The sequence below is a fragment of the Opisthocomus hoazin genome, chromosome 10 (genome assembly GCF_030867145.1).
Source record: "Opisthocomus hoazin isolate bOpiHoa1 chromosome 10, bOpiHoa1.hap1, whole genome shotgun sequence".
Classification (NCBI taxonomy): domain Eukaryota; kingdom Metazoa; phylum Chordata; class Aves; order Opisthocomiformes; family Opisthocomidae; genus Opisthocomus; species Opisthocomus hoazin.
Window position 1 is genome coordinate 12868542 of NC_134423.1, and position 17645 is coordinate 12886186.

Sequence of the window (17645 nt, forward strand, 5' to 3'; positions counted from 1 at the left end):
ATAAGCCCAGAACAGGCAGGTTCTGTCCAATGTGAAGTCTGGCCTACTGCCTCAATTTCTTGTCCCACTATTCCCTTCCTTTAAGCTGGATCTGAAGGTTTGTTTTCCCGGCCGAGCACTTACAGTGTTGTCCAGGTGAGGGCAATGATGTTCCGAGGCCTTATTTTGCATCTTTATGTAAGTGATGTGCAGTAGCAAACACCATGTAACAACTCTGTGGGCAGAGAAGATCACTGCTGAGACAAATGTGGGAGTTCGCAAGACTGCAGTATGCCCTTTCACTACAGACAGCTCCTTCATACTGTGGAATGTTAGTGGTGTAAGTCGGGCTTAACATTGTGCCTGTGGACTACACCCCTACCCCAAGAATTTGCCAGTACTTCTCTGTGTCTTTACTTCTCTCTTTCTAGTCTTCTCCTGTGAGTGTTCAACCAAGTACACTCACATGTACATCAGGCCCAGAACATCCTACAAGACACCATACTGTTTCTTTAGGTGCTTCTGTAAGGTACTGCAGAACCCAACACTGCCTTTGGAGAGTTCCAGGAATGTGTCTCCAAGTATTCAAGGGTGGATCTGAGCAGAGGCACTGCAGTCCAGACACTAATGCCAGAGAAACCCTTATAGTCCTGCCAGTGTGGATGTTAAGAACATTCTAGTCTGAGAAACTGCTTCAAAGTAATTTTACCTCTCTTTTGCAAATGCTTAGTGCCTGGCACGTGTCTGATATAACATCCCTCTTGACTATGTTCAAGCACAGATCTGTAGCTCCATTTTAGCTTGCTTTGAGATTTGGTTAACAAGGAGTTATTTTCTTTCTGCAGTTTAAGGCCTCATTTACCTACCGTAATGGACCATTTTAGCCACTCAGGTCTATCTCAAGTAGTACAACCCTCCCACCATGGGGCCTGGCATAGTGGTACACTGAGTATAGGGGCATGGCTGTTATGGAAACAAGCCATAGCAGTGTAAGGCACCGTGATGCCAGTGAACTTGTGTCCACAGTACATTTGAAACCAACATACTAGTCTCGCTTAAAGGACTACATTCTTGACCTGCCTGCTCATTCTGTGGAAGATAAACTGTGTAGAGCAGGCCTAAAAACTAAAGATATACTGAGATCTATAAGCAAAGAGTCATCACGTAGACTGTGCCATGAGGATCCAGTGTTCTTTACAGATGCTCAAAGAGGTCAGAGATTGTTTCCTAAAGGTAGTTGCTCTGAAGGGTTTCCCCTTCATGGTAGTGCCTCTCTTTCAGCAGTCCTTGATCTCTTCTCCCAGCAGACCACATTGTTCAGGATTTTTTTGTAAACACTCCGTGTTTTCCTCCAGCTCTCACCCCTCAGTCTGTCATTACTCAGCGATCTCCTCAGTCTGGCATGAAGCAGGCTGTCCTCACAGGGAGCTGTGCTGCTGATGGGAATTGGGGTTGTGACTTGTAAGTGTAGAGTTCCCAGGGAGCCAGAAGTGTTTCTGCAGGCTACAGGAGCTCAGTGATGTTGGATGGTGTAGTTTTGGATGACTAATTCCTACAAAACACTACCAAGCTTCTTTGTACACAGCACTCCTGAGCAGCAAGTTGCTGGAAGAATGGCTTTTAAAACTTGAACCTGCCTGATACCCAGATGTTCCTCTTAGGCTCTGATCATTCGTGGCCATTAAAGACCCTGGCAGCCAGTTTCGTGGTGTATCAGATTCCAGCTCAGCTGTTCTTACTCTGTCTCCCCAAATTCCCTTTGGAATTTCAGCTCAGCATTTCTTTTCTCACTGCTCTCAATTCTGTTGTGGAGATGTGCTGCCCTGTTAAACTACTGCCACACTGAACTCAGAAGGCACCAGTTTTTTAGCAGTGTCCATTAAGAAATGCCTGCACGAGAAAGGAACTCATTTGACAAGAAAGGGATGGGACAGGACACCACGCTACTGCCTCTGCCCCAGTAACGCTGTGAATGTGCTGCCAACCTTTACAGGTGATGCGCCATTTTAGGCAAAGATTGGTCAAATGTGACTGCTCCTGGCTGTTGTCTCAGGATGACAACTTCGCTGCTGAAGCATGGACAATAGAGGGGCTAAAGCCATAGAGTTTACAGCATTTGCTGTTCAGTGAGTGCAGGGGCCATGGCTTTATGACTGCTGGTACTACAGGGCTGAGGGAAAGGGACTATGGTTCCTGGAAATGCTAACAGTGAAGATGCAGGGATGCCTGTGTAAGGTTTGTGAGATGCTTGGTGCCTTCACAGATCAGAAATGGGTCTGCAAAATGAGACAAAATAGTGGAAATATGGGCTCCCCCCAGTTCGTTGGCCAGGACTCTAGGAGCCACAGCATAGACATGGGTGAGGCAAAGGAGAAACCATATTCACTCCTTTGGTGCTTACACCTCGGGCAGCCCCCGTGGTTGAACCTTTCCTGTTGCCCTGTGGAGCCATCAGAGTGCAAATGCTCTTTGCCATCATCTGTAGCTGCCTCCCCTTTGGGCTGCGGCTCCTCACACACTGGCAAGCCAACTGGGTAGCCAGGAACAGAGACACCAATGGCCACATTGTCTCTTGTCTCTCTCTGTTGACTCAAGGGTCATTTTTTCCAGTGCAGGAGATGAACAGGTTCCTGCTTTGTTAGGGAGGTGAGCCCAGACAGGCTGGCGCTGGCGGGGGGCAGTCTCTTCTGGGCTGTGAATGTGCTACTTCTTCTGTGTTCGCTTCGCTGTCACTTCTGTTGCTTTGCCCTTCTTGTTGCAGTGTGAATCGGACCTGTCTTGCATAATGTAACTGAATATGACCAGAGTAATGCTATCGCCTGTCTTTGTCCATGTGCTTATCTCTTAACCAAGCATTAACACTCTCCTGAGGTTCCAGCTCACAAACAGCAACAGTACACTTTGCTTCTGTTTACTGCTTGTAAGCTTACTGACAAATTTCCATCAACATTAGTGACACTCAGAGAGCTGTTTGAAGAGAGGTCATCAGCCATCCACCTGACTGTGATTAGATCCATCTGAGGAGATGTCCAGTAAACTGTGGAGCACCCAGCATTACTGGTTACTGGTGCTAAGGCACCAGGCCTTCTGTACAGTGGCCTTCGAAGTTGTCTTGGTGCATGTATCTGCACAGCTATATCCATAAAGTTAACACCTTCCGAGGAACAGAAAGAAGACTGATGAACGTACAGATTATGTGCTGCGATGAATGTCACTGTAGCAGAGGTATTTTTTCACACACCTTGTAATAGCAGTGTGTGATGACAGTGCATTTACTTTACAAGGTTTTGTAGCAAGGACTTGCTAGCATATAATACCCACAGGATAGTAAATGTACCTTGAGCTGTTCCATGAACTCAGGCTTATCAGAATAGTCATGAAACTTATGCTGATTTTGCTCCCTATCCTATGATGTAATTGCTGAGGTGTGTCTTGTGTTGGTTGCAGTGGAAAAGCATAGAGTGTCCGAAAAAAGCCGTTGACTTCAGCTGGCTTCTCATGGTGGTTTATTGCATCTCTCCAGTGAGACCATTTGTAGTTTTCTCAGTTGCCTGAAAAAAAAAACAGTTTTACACTGGGAAGAACTTGCTGTCTGGACATTATCATCTTAATTTTCCGCCCTTCCCATCTCTTTAGGTAATGACCAGAGATCCTGACCATTTCCTAAATTACTGGGGAGTGATTTAGTGATTTTCCCCACTCTAAGATCTTGCTGCTGGCAACTGTGCTCAGGCTGTCTTTTACCAGTTCTCTGTTAAAGTCCATTTCCCAATGAAGTAATCATTTGTTTCAGTTCCTTCTCCCACACATGGGTCATTTTGAAAATATCCCAATGCATCATCTCAGTTTATCCTAGGTTACCAGTGTGTCAGACTGTCTGGCTTCCTTTCTGGAAAAGTTTTTCTGGAAAGAATACATGGAATCTGTAAAAACCCTGACCAAAGTCAGTTAATGGCAGATGACTAAATTTGGGCTTTTTTAAAAAAATTCAGTGTGCCCAGAACTTCCAAGCCATCAGACAATTAAATTGCTTGTTTAAGATACAGAGGTGCTTTAAACGTGGACTTTGGGGTCTAATGTTAGGTATCCTTTTCTGAAATGTGTTCATCTCAGAGAATGTCTTGTCCCACTGCTAAAGCTATGTCTGTCTATCTGTCTCTTCAGAATGACTCCTGGGGGAAGCAGTATTCCTATGCGCTGTTCAAGGCAATGAGTCACATGCTCTGCATTGGGTATGGGCAGCAGGCGCCCGTTGGCATGTCAGATGTGTGGCTCACTATGCTGAGCATGATTGTCGGTGCCACCTGTTATGCCATGTTCATCGGCCATGCCACAGCCCTAATCCAGTCTCTGGACTCCTCACGGCGTCAGTACCAGGAGAAGGTAAGGACTGGGCTTTGCAACTGTTATGTGACCCAGGGGTGGTTTATGCACTGTCTGGAGGAAGCCAGGGCTGTGAGTGACCCATGTGAGAGGCCAAAGGTACAGTGTCTTTGTCACCAAGGCAGTTTATTGGTAATTCGTAGCCATCCATTCACTCAAACAGACCCTCAGGAGGAAATAAATGCAAGATCAGATGAAGAATAGTAGGGCAAACGGGTAATTCTCGTTGTCTCTGTCTTTTTAGATCAACATTATCAGTGTTACTGGTATCTAAAATTTTAAGTCACTTTTTGCTTTCCAGGATCTTGTTTCAAATCCCAAGTGAATGTTCCGGAATGTGCAGCTTTTGTTTAGCAAGTACTTTCTTTAAAAGTGTCCAGGTTATTCACTTCAGTCCTTGTGAGAGAAACTACCTAACAAGCCCGAAAGCACAGATCAAAGCTCAGGAGCACTGAACAGGTTCCCCAGGTAGCTATCGAATTAATTGCACAGTTGTTGAATTGCATAATGTAGGGCACACACTGATCAGGTTACCACTGCAGCGGCAGCCACTGGTGGTGGTGGGTTGAAGGCCATGCTGTGAATTTGTAAGATGGTAAGGGGCAAACAGGATCAGTCACCTTGATTCAGCCAATGAAGGGTAAGTCATGGAACTGCATTGATTCCTTCCCTGTTTCCATGCCTGCATTATATTGCTGTCTGCAAAATGGCATTTTGTTATCTAAAGCAAAGGGGCTGCTGGTGCAATGATACTTTTCCCTCTGGGATATAGGCAGACAAAATTTCTGCCTTCAACATCGGGTTGAATGAGTAGGCCTGCACCTCCACAGAACAGGAGAGCTAATTGAAGAGTGACTGTGTATAACTAAGAGCAAGGGCCTGGGCAGCTCAGAGGTGAGGAAGGGACTTCACCACAAAGTAGGTTACTCTCAAGCATCAACAAAAGCAACTGCCCTCAGTTAGTAGGGCTGAAGGTAGCATAGGCAAGAAGGTATTATGGTCAGGGTCTTATGGATACATTTGATCTGAAGATTAAGAAGAGGGAGAATTAGTTGCTAGCCATATTCTGACCCTGCCAGGTGCAGTTAGATTAGGTGAAAGGGTAGCTGTTATGCAAGTGAGTAAACTATGGCTAGCATGCACAGGCTAGGTGAATTTTAAGCTCAGGAGGGAGGTGGGAGAAAGGATTTGTTAAATGGCCTAGGAACAGGTTTGAGACACAGGGATTACAACGCTGGGCCACCCAAAGAGAGTAGGGCAGAGAGTGAAAGCAAAGAAGACCAGAGGCTGAATCATGCTTTGAGGATAGGGAAGATCTGAAACCACAGCTAGAGCTAAAAGAGGGAAAAAGCCCAGGAGAAGAAGCGTGGAGGCCTGGGATGCAATTAGACCTCTGGGCTTTATATAGAGTTTTACCACTCTGTTACAGACTGGTGGGACTAATTCTAATTCAGAGTATGGCATGCCAAAGAGAAGGACACTGCAGCACTAGGAATGTAAGCTGATCAAATCTGTGTATGCAGAGTATTTATTCAAATGTGTTTGAAGTATCATAGAAGTCAAGGGCTGATTTGCAAATCCAACCACCTGGTCAGCCTAGTCGCAGCCAAATTTACACCTGCAGGACTGGGCACTAATATTTTATTCTGAAGCCAGGACTGAAGACAAGGGCAGAACTTGACCCTGGAAGTTGAATTCCAGTCAGTGCTCAGGGAAGCCAGGCACGAGTAAACAAGCAGGGACTTTGGTGGGGGTGGCAGAAGAAGTGTGAGATGTTAAAGTATTATTAGAATGTGGACATGTGAACGAGAGGGTTAACAGATCCAGGAGAAAAGCTTTGTGACAAAAGGAGCAGGTAGAGGATTTAACAAGGGGTGTATTTCATGTGTATTTGTTATGGCAGGTTAATTTCCCAAGGTATTCTCCTAGGATTAAAGCCTCAGGGATTGAGTACATTAATTTTCCTCTTGCAAATGGAACAAATGATGGCCTAAAACTAAATATGTATTTACTTTCTGCATTCCTTAGCACTTGAATAGCCATGATTAAAATGAGGCTGCTTCATGATTTGCAGCCCTGCAACTCAATTTAGTTCAGTCCTCATGGGACAATGTGTCTGTTGAAGCATATTATAAGCAAAGAATCTCCACAAGTTTGGAGGTCGATTGGTAGAAGCAGACAGCAGTTTAGAGACCTCTGCTGAGTACACCTTCGGGCTGCAAACAGGCCTCTGCCTCTCACCTCAGCAGAGGCTCAGGCTGCAGAGACTTTAGCAGCTGTTCTGAGAGTAGCCAAAGAAAGGGGAGACAGTAGGGAGAGGAATAGCAGAAATAACCTAGTAACAAGACAGAAGGTTATAGCCAGTAACTGTACTGACAGGACAAGGTTCATATGTGAGTTTGTGGTGAAGTTTCAGATGGCCTAGATCTCTGCCAAACCAACTTGTTCTTGCCCTGTACAAACAGGGCTTTTGAGAAGAGGAATAAAAGCCAATATGTGCTGTCTGTTGGCTTCGGTAGCAGCCTTGTCTCACTCTGGGTTGGATTCGTTGAACATTTGGACAGTCAATCCCTGTCCTGTCTCAATCTCTTCCTGTAGCATCTGATTTCATGCTATGCTGGTTTCTGCAAGGCAGGGAAGCTGTATACGATGGTGTGGAAGGAAGCATGAAGAATTTGGAGAAGGAAGTTGCACCCTTCAAGACGTGGTTAGTGTCAAGGTTTCTGAGTACAAGTGGAGAGTCCCATGTGGGACAGAGCACTCACACCAGCTCAGGCACTGGAACTGGCACAGCCATCATGTAAGTTTGGCTCTGTGCCTCCCTTAAAAAGCTCTGAATCAGAGTAGCTCTTTGGATCTGGCACTCTGAAGTGACTGTTTTATTTCCAGTCCCAAAGGCAAAGTTAAAAGGGGCCTGTCTGTCCCATCTTGCATTGCAGAGTGTGTTATGCCCTAAGTTACTTGCTCATGGTCACGGAGAATGTCAGCAGCAGGATCAGGAGCCGACTCTTATCTTTTAACCTTGGTCTGGTGCCTAACTCCAAAATATCTTTGCACCCAAGATTGGTGTCTATTTTCTACATGTGAGAAAATATTACTACAAGTCCATCCTGAAGGATTCTGATAGAAAAATTTCCCAACATCATGCTGTGCAGTTACGTATTAGAACTGAATTGATCTGACAGCTCTGACCAAAGAGGGGAAGCTGCACATATCCGTTCTCACCCAGTGCTCCCTGCCACTGTTACCAACTGCACTGTTTCACTCTTGTACACCACCTTTCATAATGCTCAGACCTTTACTGAGCTGATTTCTTTCTTCCAGGTTAATTTTCTGCCAGATTAGTGGGTTGAATTAGCCCACTGTAGATTCCACTGAGTGCCAGAGCTGGCACAGGGTGGTGGTGGAGGAGGTCCACAAGCAAGGGCAGAAGCCCAAGGCCCTTTTCAGCTATTCATGGATCAGCACAAGCCTTAACATGTAGGTTCATTGTTGACTGCAAAATTACCTCACAACCTGTAGTAACTGTGGCTCACAAGAGAGGAAGAGTGTTTCCTGCTCAGGAGATGAATAAACTAGACTGATAGGCAAGTTATTTTCATTCATTTTGCAGGTTCCTCTATTAATTTCTTTCTCTAATCCTAAAGCTCAGCTGGATTAATATTTATGTCAAGTCACCACTCACATGCACTCATCCTCCCCAGCAGACTCTGTAACCTTGAGGCTTTTGGGAGCGGTGATTATGCTGCTTACTGCAGCCATGCTCCTTGGAACAAAGCAGAGACTTTGGGCTACACTCTCCCATCCCAGCAGGATGCAAGCAGTGATGGGCATCCTGCAGAGAGGCTCGGCTCTCCCGTGTTATCTTCTCAGGTACATACAGAAGAGTTGATTGATGAGAGCTAGAAGTTGCTGGTGTCAGCATTGCAGAGCCCAGCAAAACCATAATCTCTCTTTCCCAGAGGCTCATCTCTCTGCAAGATCTGTCTGCTACACTGGCATTCCGTCAAGCTCTCTGCGTTCAATCCCCTGCTACTCCTCCCCCCTGAACAACTACTATCTGAAATATCCAATGAATCCTGAACTATCCAATGAACCCTGAACTATCCAATGCCTTTTGTCCTTAAAATATATATTGAAACTGGGTAGATGCTTGCGTATGCACTTGTCATTATTCTGAAGAAGCACCTGCTGCAGCACAGTTGCAAGGGATCAAGCAGGTAACACTAAAGAGAGAATCCCTTTGAAAATCATACAGAAGCACTAATGACATCACCTCTCAGCTCCTGAAACAGCCCTGCTTAACCATCAGCACAGTCCGTCTTGCAACAGTTTTATCCCATGGTCTGGCTATCCAAGCAAAAAGGTGCTTTACTGTCCAACTATCAACATTTCAGCTCTTCTGTCATCAGCCTGAATTCAACAAAGAGTAACTGGGGAAAAATTCGGAATTGTAAAGGCTGAAGCATGATAACTGGAACGTGGCCTCTCAGTTCGAGGACAAAGCAGGTGTTAGACCAAAATTCATTAGAGGGGAAGTGTGACCCTACCATTGTGCCTGCCTACTACAAGGAGAGCTAAGAATCTGTCTTCTGGGCTTAGTCCTTGCCCTTTCTTGGAGACCAGCATATTAGACAACAGGTTTAAGGAGTCATTTGGGGGTTTTTATGATACGTAATTAAACTGGAGAACTCACAGCTACAGGATGCTGCAGAGGTCCAAATTTTGATTAACCTCAGAATGTTTAGACAAATTCACATAAGGAAAATCTTCCAAGTGTTATTGAATGCTAAGATGCAGGTACAACCCCTGGCAGTGGGTATCCCTAACCTGCTCTTGTCAGAAAAGCTAGGAGGATATGGCCAGGAGCTGGATTGCTGTGTGCCTCTTTTATTCTTTCTCCTCTTCCTCAAAGTACCTGAAACTGTCAGAGACACACATCAGGTGAGAGGAGCCCTCAGCCTGACTTTTTATGTCTGCCTCTGTGGTTTTAGGCCGTTTACTGTGCAGTTCAGTGTTCTGAACTGCCTCCAAAGGAACGTGTGCAGGGAATTCAGTGCAGAGATCTTAGCTGGGGTCCTGGATACAGTATAATCACGTTAGTCTGGCAACATGCCCTTGCTGATTAGCCCCCCTCCACCCCTCCTGTAAGCACAGCTAATTAACCCAAGCGCAGCACTGTACCAAAGCTATATTAATTCTTGTGGCTCCAGGGTTGTCTTAGCCAGTGCTATCTTGGGGACAACACAGCACAAGTATATTAAGATAACTGGTGTCAGCTGCTCTGTTAGCCTAGAGTTGGGCAAAGACTGCCATTATTCCCACACCTACTCTGCCACAAACCTGTCAGATGGGAGATTTCATGTTCATTACCACTCTGGACGGGACTTGAAGTGCCATTCCCAAGATTATTGGTCATCAAAGTCTGTAGTTTCTCAAGTGGCATTTCCAGATTCTTAGAGTGCAAAGGGGTCATGCAGAACTCCCCTCCTGAGCTAATATCTCAGTTCTGGGTGTCAGGAAAGCTGCAAAGCTCTCTTACTCTTCTGGTAATGTGTGTGAAGGAGAGGGTAGGGAGTGTGCAGCACTCCAGAAATAAAAGGTGCCTCTGGAAAATCTAATCGTATTTCCTAATTGGAGAAAGTTTGGAGAGTCTTGCTTTATCCTGTTACGACTGCACTAGTTGTGTATTACCTCAGTCTGTAAAGAGATGGCTTGATAGCTATTACATCCTATGTTACCGTCAATCAAAGCATTTGGGATTGATAACAAGGCTTATAAATTATGTGCTTTATTGATTGCATCTAGATGCGAGGACTTCTGATGTGTACTGGGCTCGGTGTCTCAGCAGTGCCTCTAGGTATTTTTTTCTCTGTCAGGACTGGGTTTTCTGGCTGGTTTGCAGTCCAGAGTCAGCAAGTGAAAGGAACAAGGTTAGATGCAGCTGAGGTTCACAGCAGAGGTCCAGCTTCCCCCCTAACATGTTAAAGAATGTCTGGAATAGCAAAGGGCCCCCCTGCTCTGCATACCCACCCACATGTGATAGTAGGTCCAAGGAGGTTGCCGGAAAATTGCAAACTGATGTAAGCTGGCCCTCCTTTGAGTCAAGATTTGGACCGGATGATCCCCGGAGATCCCCTGCAACTTGTATCATCCTCTGACTCTGGAATTTAAAGTCCCGAAATGATGCCGTGAAAAGCCGGAATTGAAGACTCAATAGTCGGCAGACTATTAAGCAGGTATTCTTTATTACGGCGCCTGGCACACGGGGGATCTCTCCTCCAAACGTGTGCACCGAAGAGACACAGTTACTAGGTATTTATGCTATGTTAACATACATATTAATTACATTTCCAAGAAATGTTTATCATAGTAATGGCTTTTCCGAGAACTCATTAATACTCATTAATATATGGTAATGTCCGGCACATGTTTGTTTGGCGTCTCTCGGCGGGGGTCTTCAGATTATCCTGCAGCCTCCTTATCTCTGTAGTTTGCATACCTGTTCTCCCAAGGCCCAGGTGCCTAAAGGGATTATTCAGGAGTCCCTTGTCTTGCAACAGTCCCAATATTCACAAAGAACCAAGACTTGTTTTGGTTGTGCAATGATTCTGACCACCTGAAGTGATAACATCCCCTACATGTTACATTTGTTACATTTACAGTTATCGTAACTGCTGTCAGGTGGTCAGCAGTCAAGATTTGGTGAGAATGACTGGCTCAGGATTGTGCATGCAGCACTGCAAGGCAGCTGTCTTTTTACAGATACCACATCCATCTCAATTTTAGAAGACTATTTGTAGGAAATAGTTAATGCAGTGGTATAAATAATGATTCATTCAGTTCAGCTCAACCGAAAAATCAGAAATTTGTGTCAGTTGTTTTAAGGTTATTTAAGCCTTTTCATGAAAGAATCCTGGGTTGGTTATAAAATACATATGTTTTCTGAATTAAAACCTAATGGTTTCTTTTAAAAGCATCTTGCAGAGCAAATTGCTTTCCCTTTGTAGCCTTAACTAAACTGGGGTCGAGTAGTTTTTGCTCTTGCAAGAATACTTCATTGGTGAACTTATTATTCCTTGAAACTGTTTACCCACGTGTTACGAAGAGATGCCCCGTTTTAAAGCTGTAAAAGATGCCTTCTAGATATTTATGCGGTGGTGGTCAGTCAGCACTTAAAGCAGACAGTTCAGTGCCCAGGTGTGGGAGTGTGTCCATCTTACGGGCGGCAGTGCCTCTGTGGAGCATATATATGACTGCGATAAAGTGCAGGGGTACGTGCAGTACCCTCTCCATGCTCATGCGAATAATGGAAGGAGTCAGCGATGTTGCAGTGTCTTTTTAGCAAATCTTTAGAGAAGGAAAAATGAAACTGTGATGTAGATTGCCTTCTGTCAGCAGGCTTACGTTGGGGATTTGTCTTGGTTTGCTGTGTCAGAGATACTGTGATTATAGCTAGGATTTTGACATCTTGTTTCTGAGAGGAAGCCAGACAGATAGTTCTGTTCTTGGAGCAATGTCGATGACAGCCTGGTCTCAGTAGTATGTTTGTGCACGCACGAGCACTGCATGTGTTGTCACGGAAGGGAAAGTGCCCTTGCCTCAGCAGTTCTTCATATCCCAGTGTGGGATTTCAAACTTCATTATCAGTTTTGAAATTAATTTTGGCACTTGAACTGTAAATAAATAAATAAATACATCATAATGTGAAGCACTAAGCCTCCCTGCTGAGCCGTCTCTTCTGGCAAAAGGCTGCTCCCAGCAATAATGATTTCAAATTGCACAGACTCACTGTTCCCTTTTCCCCATCTCCGGCCTTTGTCTGGTGACAGATTTTACCTCATCTCTCTTGTTCCACTCTTCTGATGAAAGTAATGTTTATCTTTTTTTCCCCATCACACCTCCAGATATGAGGATCCAGTGACACAACCTGATATCTCCAAAATATCCTGTAATACGAGTTTTGCAGTGCTTAATGAATAATAAAAGATTCATTGACCAGGTCTAAAAGTTCCCTGTGCTGGACTACTGACTGAATTATGCTAGGATGTGACCTCTCAAACCTAGCAAGGCAGCCTCCTCAGGTGCCTTTCCCAGACTGGAGCTAGTCATGGAAAACAAGCTGTTTCTGTAGCCATGATGTACAGGTTTGTATCTAATACATTCATCATTGCACCACCTTGCTGTGATGCACAGGATTAGACCTGTGAGAGCAGGTTGAGAGTAGGCTGAGCAAGAGCAGACAAACTGGGCATTGCCCACAACATTTAATGCAAAGAGATTTGTCCCAAAGTTCTTAGATCTGCTCTCGTAGGACCCCTGAAGTCAGCAGACATTTCCATTGCTTGCAGCAAAGCCAGGCTGTGCCCTCTGGGTGTGTGACTGCAAGCTCAGCGCTATGTGCTGATGGCACCATCCCCGGTGGTGGGGTTCCCTGGCTTGCGCTGTGGCCGCTGCAGCAATGCAGCTGATGGAAGGAAGTAAACAACTATTTCATCAGGCTCATAATTGACCCTGCTCAGTCTGTTGACATCTCACAGCCCAGAAGTGGGATTGTCTGAAGCATAATCCTTGCCTGAATAGGTACTGATTAACAGCAAGGGGAGGTAGCTACGACAACTGATCATTACAGCCATCCTCAACGTAATGAATGGTGTACAGAAAGTGGGAAAAAAGCTCGAAGAATCTTCTGCTAGTGTCTGGTCTTTTTGACATAGCAAGAGATAAAGAGCCTGATTCTAGGTAGGGTCATTTCTGAAGGTATCACTGCAGTAAGGGTGAAAGTGTACCATGTTTTTCAGTGTGTAACATGCAACACTTGACAGTCGTGTTCCTGTAGCAAACTGAGCTAGTGCTGTGGTACAAAAAGTAACTGAGTCTTTGAAAGAACTCAGAACCGGGACATTACGTAAAGCTTTTTGCAGAATAGAGGTAGCTATGGAATAGCTTCCAAAGCTGAAGAGTAGATAGACGTGAGTTTAAATTTAGTTCATTAATCAGAAAGCAAAAGTAGCACTGATCGTGTTTGGTGCTGTGCTAGATGTGGTCTGAGTTGTTCTGGTTGAATTGACACTGAAAGAACGACCGGTTCCTATACAACCTGCTACGATTTGCCTGTAGCACACTCTGATGCTCTGCCACTACCGCTCCTCTCATGCAGGCACCCCGGCTGTCTTTCCACATACTGATTCACTTAGAGTTTCCTCCAGTTCCTTCTGCAAAGAAATCCAGCTCCTGCTTCAGCCTCGTCTGTGAGGCCATCCTCTTGCTGCCTCAGGGCTGGAGGAAAGCACAGCAGATGCCTGAATACAGCTCCTCTCAATCACTTTCCTGTTGCTGTGGAGAAGATGGTCCTGTGCACATTTAATTTTATGAATGTCTATATTCTTGTTGGAAAATAGCAGGACAGTGCTCATGAGCATGAGTATGTGTGTAGAGCCAACTCCATTCATAATTGTTGGTACATTCTGGAGAGAATGTGGTAGCCTGCACCAGTTACAGTTCTCAGCAAAATTTCGGGAAGAGCAAAATTATATGAGCAAGGACTATCACTAAATATGCTACAAGCATGGAGCTCTGTAAAGGGAAACCAACAAAGATCAAACCAGCAGTGTCGGCATGATTATGTTACAAAATTTCACTTTTCTTCCCTTAAACCACTCACTTGTGGAGTCATTTGACTCCATGAGAATGTGTGTGTTGATCATTTTGAGTAAGATTTAGATCTGATCGTAGAAGAAATCCTGAGGATGGGAATATGAATGGCTCAAAAGACAAAAAAAAAAGGAACCCAGCATTTCTTTGGTTTTGATGATTACTAAATGCTGGGCAGCTGCACTGTTTTACTCCTAATCATAGGTCAGAGGAAAGAAAATAAAGATGCAACTGTCCCCCATCAAGACACTCCATCTGGCGAATCTCATTACTTGATCTTTACCTCTATGAAGCACTAATCCACTTGAGAGAGCCACAACTTTGTACATCGTGGCTGCTTATGTGTGTCCTGATCCAGTCTCACAGGATACATACTACCAGCATTTGAAATACTGTCAGAGTGCCATAATTTGTCACTGAATTGAAAATGCATTACTCTGCTTGATTCACCTTTTTCTTACACAAGTGCATCTCTGTTGACTTCCATGGTGTCCAGATGTGGAGACTGTGACGAAGATTAATCTCTGCCCCACAGTGATTTCAGCCTGTTTCTGGCAGGGTGCAAGCAGTACAGTTCTGTATAGGAAATGTATATTTATCTTTGGATAGAGAGAGACAAGCATCCCCAGTACCGTCATTACAGTAGGTTATGTGTGCGTGCCCGTGTTGGTAGGCATACTGTGAAAGTGTGTGTGTTTGAATTAACTGAGATGCAAAAATGGAAATCAACGTTGCTCTGAAGCTCTGAAGAGTGACGTGAGTGGACCAAAAGAAGACTCAAAGAGGTGTCAGTGCCAGGACTGGGATGGGAGCAGCTCTTCTCAGATGCAGGATATTTTTTATATTTAAAAGTAGGGCAAGGAAATAGTCCAGCCTTTTCAGCCAGTGATTTATTGCTGCCAGAGAGAGGAGGATTCATGGTAGAGATTGAGGGTATGGAAGGAGTTAAAAATATTTAGTTCCCTTTGGACTGTGAGTGATCTGAGCTTTTCTGGAAGGGGAGGGGGGTGGTGAGACAGCCAGGGAAAGGGGACAGTTATTGAAGGAAAAATACTCAGCTAAATGGTTTCCGTTTGATATATTAATACCTCCTTCAAGGGCTTATTTGAGGAAAAACAGACTTAAGAAAATGAGTTAGGATTTAAATGGACTCGATTGTCTTCAGAGAGATTTGAGTAATTCCTAAAGGAGTCTTTTTAGTTGAACTCGGAGAGGCCACTAATCTCTGCATGTTCCTGTGAGCACAGGTCAGAGTGAGGACATGGAGACAAGTAGGAAGACTGAACAGAGAAGTGCAAGGGAGAAAAGAGGCAAAAGGGCACTGTTAGGTTGGGCCTGGCCACGTCCGGAAGGAATACAAAGGGGTGCCAACGCAAGGGGGCATGAAGTGGCTTTAGGGAGTGCCATATCTGCACGATATCAAGGCCTCAGCTGAAAAAGGAAGACCTGTAAATTCAGGGTTGTCAGGCAAAGTCTTTAATCCCCATGCACTCTGCTGTTGACGTTCACCACGTGATCACCCTTACCCCTTTGCTTTGTCCCATCACTGAGTGTTGCTGGTGAGCTCAGGAGTGATCTCGTTCAGGGCTAAGAGCTGAGCAGGGACATGTACATCCCACTACACTTTGAAAGGCCTGCCCTCCTGCAGTTTTCTAGTGACCTTTTTGTTAGCCACTGTTGATGCTTGACACTGCAAGAGTGGTGGCCTTCAGCCTGGGTAAGCAGCTCCAAGGAAAGGGGGAAAACCCCCACATGAATCTTTAATTTATCAAATGTAGAGAGAAGGGGCTGATGCTTTCATTTCTGAGCACCTCTGCAGGACTCCATCTCTGCACAAGGCAAAGTTAAGAGCCCACAAAACTCTCCAGCTGGCATGGGTGAGAGGAGGTAGCGCTAGCAAAGACAGGAAAACCAAGATGTGTACCTCTTGTTAACTGTGACAGAGAATTATGGTTTCTTATTTTACAACTTTCTTTTATAACTGTGTTTTTAATTTGTAATCAGAAGCAAACCTTTTTTACTGGTGAAGTATATTTGACCTGGTTTTAGTTTAGCCTTATCTGGGGACAGTGATTGTAGGAGAATCTGACAAGCCCTAGGGACTTTGCAGAGCAGTAATTTATTGTTCTTTGTTACAAAGCAATAAATCCATGTACAGTAGTGAAGAAGCAAAGAGTCTGAGTTGCCCCATCCAGCCTGTGCTTGTGAATCTGAGAAGCTTGAGGTATTTTTCCCAAGAAGCAAATGTCATTTGAAGATAGATCTCAAGCGCTTATGGTAGAGAGAAGAGGGGTAGTGGGCAGGTGGCTGGCAGCAGGTGATGAGAGGTATGTTGTGACACTGGTCAATGTTCCAGCTCAAGACACTGGGCTAAAACTGAGAGTATAAGGTGGTATTTTTGGCAAATAATTTATTCAACAAAAATACAGCATTAAAACAAGCAGAACTGTTTGAGGATTTAGGATAAATTTAATAAATCTGAGTCAGCAAAAGCTAGTGCCTAATGATTTCCCTTTCCATAGTGAACGTGCTGGATGCCCTATGTCCAATTTGCCAGGCCCCATGGATGTCTCAAATGCTGCAGAGCATCTCCAGTGGTAGTAGACATCTGTGTTTAGGCATCTGAGCCAAGGCCTTAAACTTTCTGCATTTAAGAGCATAACCTGCAAAATCCTCGATGGGCTCAGACCAGTGAGGTGTCCACATGCGAGATATTGGTTTCTGCTCCCTGTATCTTTCTCATTCATGAGCTGCTGCCTCTGTGCAGCACCCGGCACAGCGCCGCCTGACCCAGCGCCCTGCCAGCCTCTACAGAACTTGAGCAATCCAAATAATAAAGTGCAGCGTTGATTGCCAATTCTCTGCCTGGCTCCCTGTGGGGAGGTGGTGACTCACTTGACTTTGATCATGCTGTAGGGATCATGAATATTTACAGCCAGCTCCTCTGCTGCTAGCTACAGACAAAAAGCCCTGGAAATGCCAGGAAACCCCGAGTGTCCCCTCTGCCACCTTGGCTTCTTAGAGTAATTCCTTCTACTCTCTGGTGCGGATCAAGTTGTTAGCATGCAAGACAGTGCCAGCACAGACTGTACTGGGAGCAGGGTGACACTGGTGTGTACAGGGGAGGTCTGTAATGAGCAGAAGTTTGGTAATTGGGCACTTCAGCACCAGCTGTGGTAAAGGGACATTCAGGGACAGATTTATCAGGGAGAAGAGGTGAAAGAGGGGTGGCAAAGGGGGAGCATATTCCTTTTGTCAGCATTATTTAGTATGGTACATGCTCAGGATCATATTCTGTACGGTGTACCAGTGGGAGGGAGCATGACCATTGCAATGCACACACCTTGTCCCTGCAGCACCTTCAAGGCAAGTGGACCCATTTACAGTCCTGTGCCCTTGAGGAAGCATCATTTGCTCACAGAAAGCACCATTCATCCCCAAATACTGCTCTGGCATCAGTCAGTGTGCCCTTGTATTCCCCTCTAAATGACATGATGGAAATGTAAATCATAAGGTAAAAGTACAGACAGGTTAGATAGATAGCACGAGTGCATGGGGCAATAGGGACCCAGCAAAAGGTGGAGAAAATCTGGACCTGTGCAGCGCTAGGTGGGAAAGCAAAGGTGCCA

General features: G+C 45.1%; 1 protein-coding gene across 2 annotated transcripts in view; it reads left to right on the plus strand.

Moving 5' to 3' along the window:
* Positions 1–17645, plus strand: part of HCN4 (hyperpolarization activated cyclic nucleotide gated potassium channel 4) — a 111374-nt gene that overhangs the window by 66887 nt on the left and 26842 nt on the right. Inside the window, exon 4 of one of the 2 annotated variants that reach the window (XM_009935898.2) lies at positions 4144–4362. The exons of the other annotated variant lie outside the window; for it this stretch is intronic. Coding sequence (XP_009934200.2) covers positions 4144–4362 — 219 coding nt within the window. The remainder of the gene's footprint in view (positions 1–4143; positions 4363–17645) is intronic. 2 annotated transcript variants of the gene reach the window in all.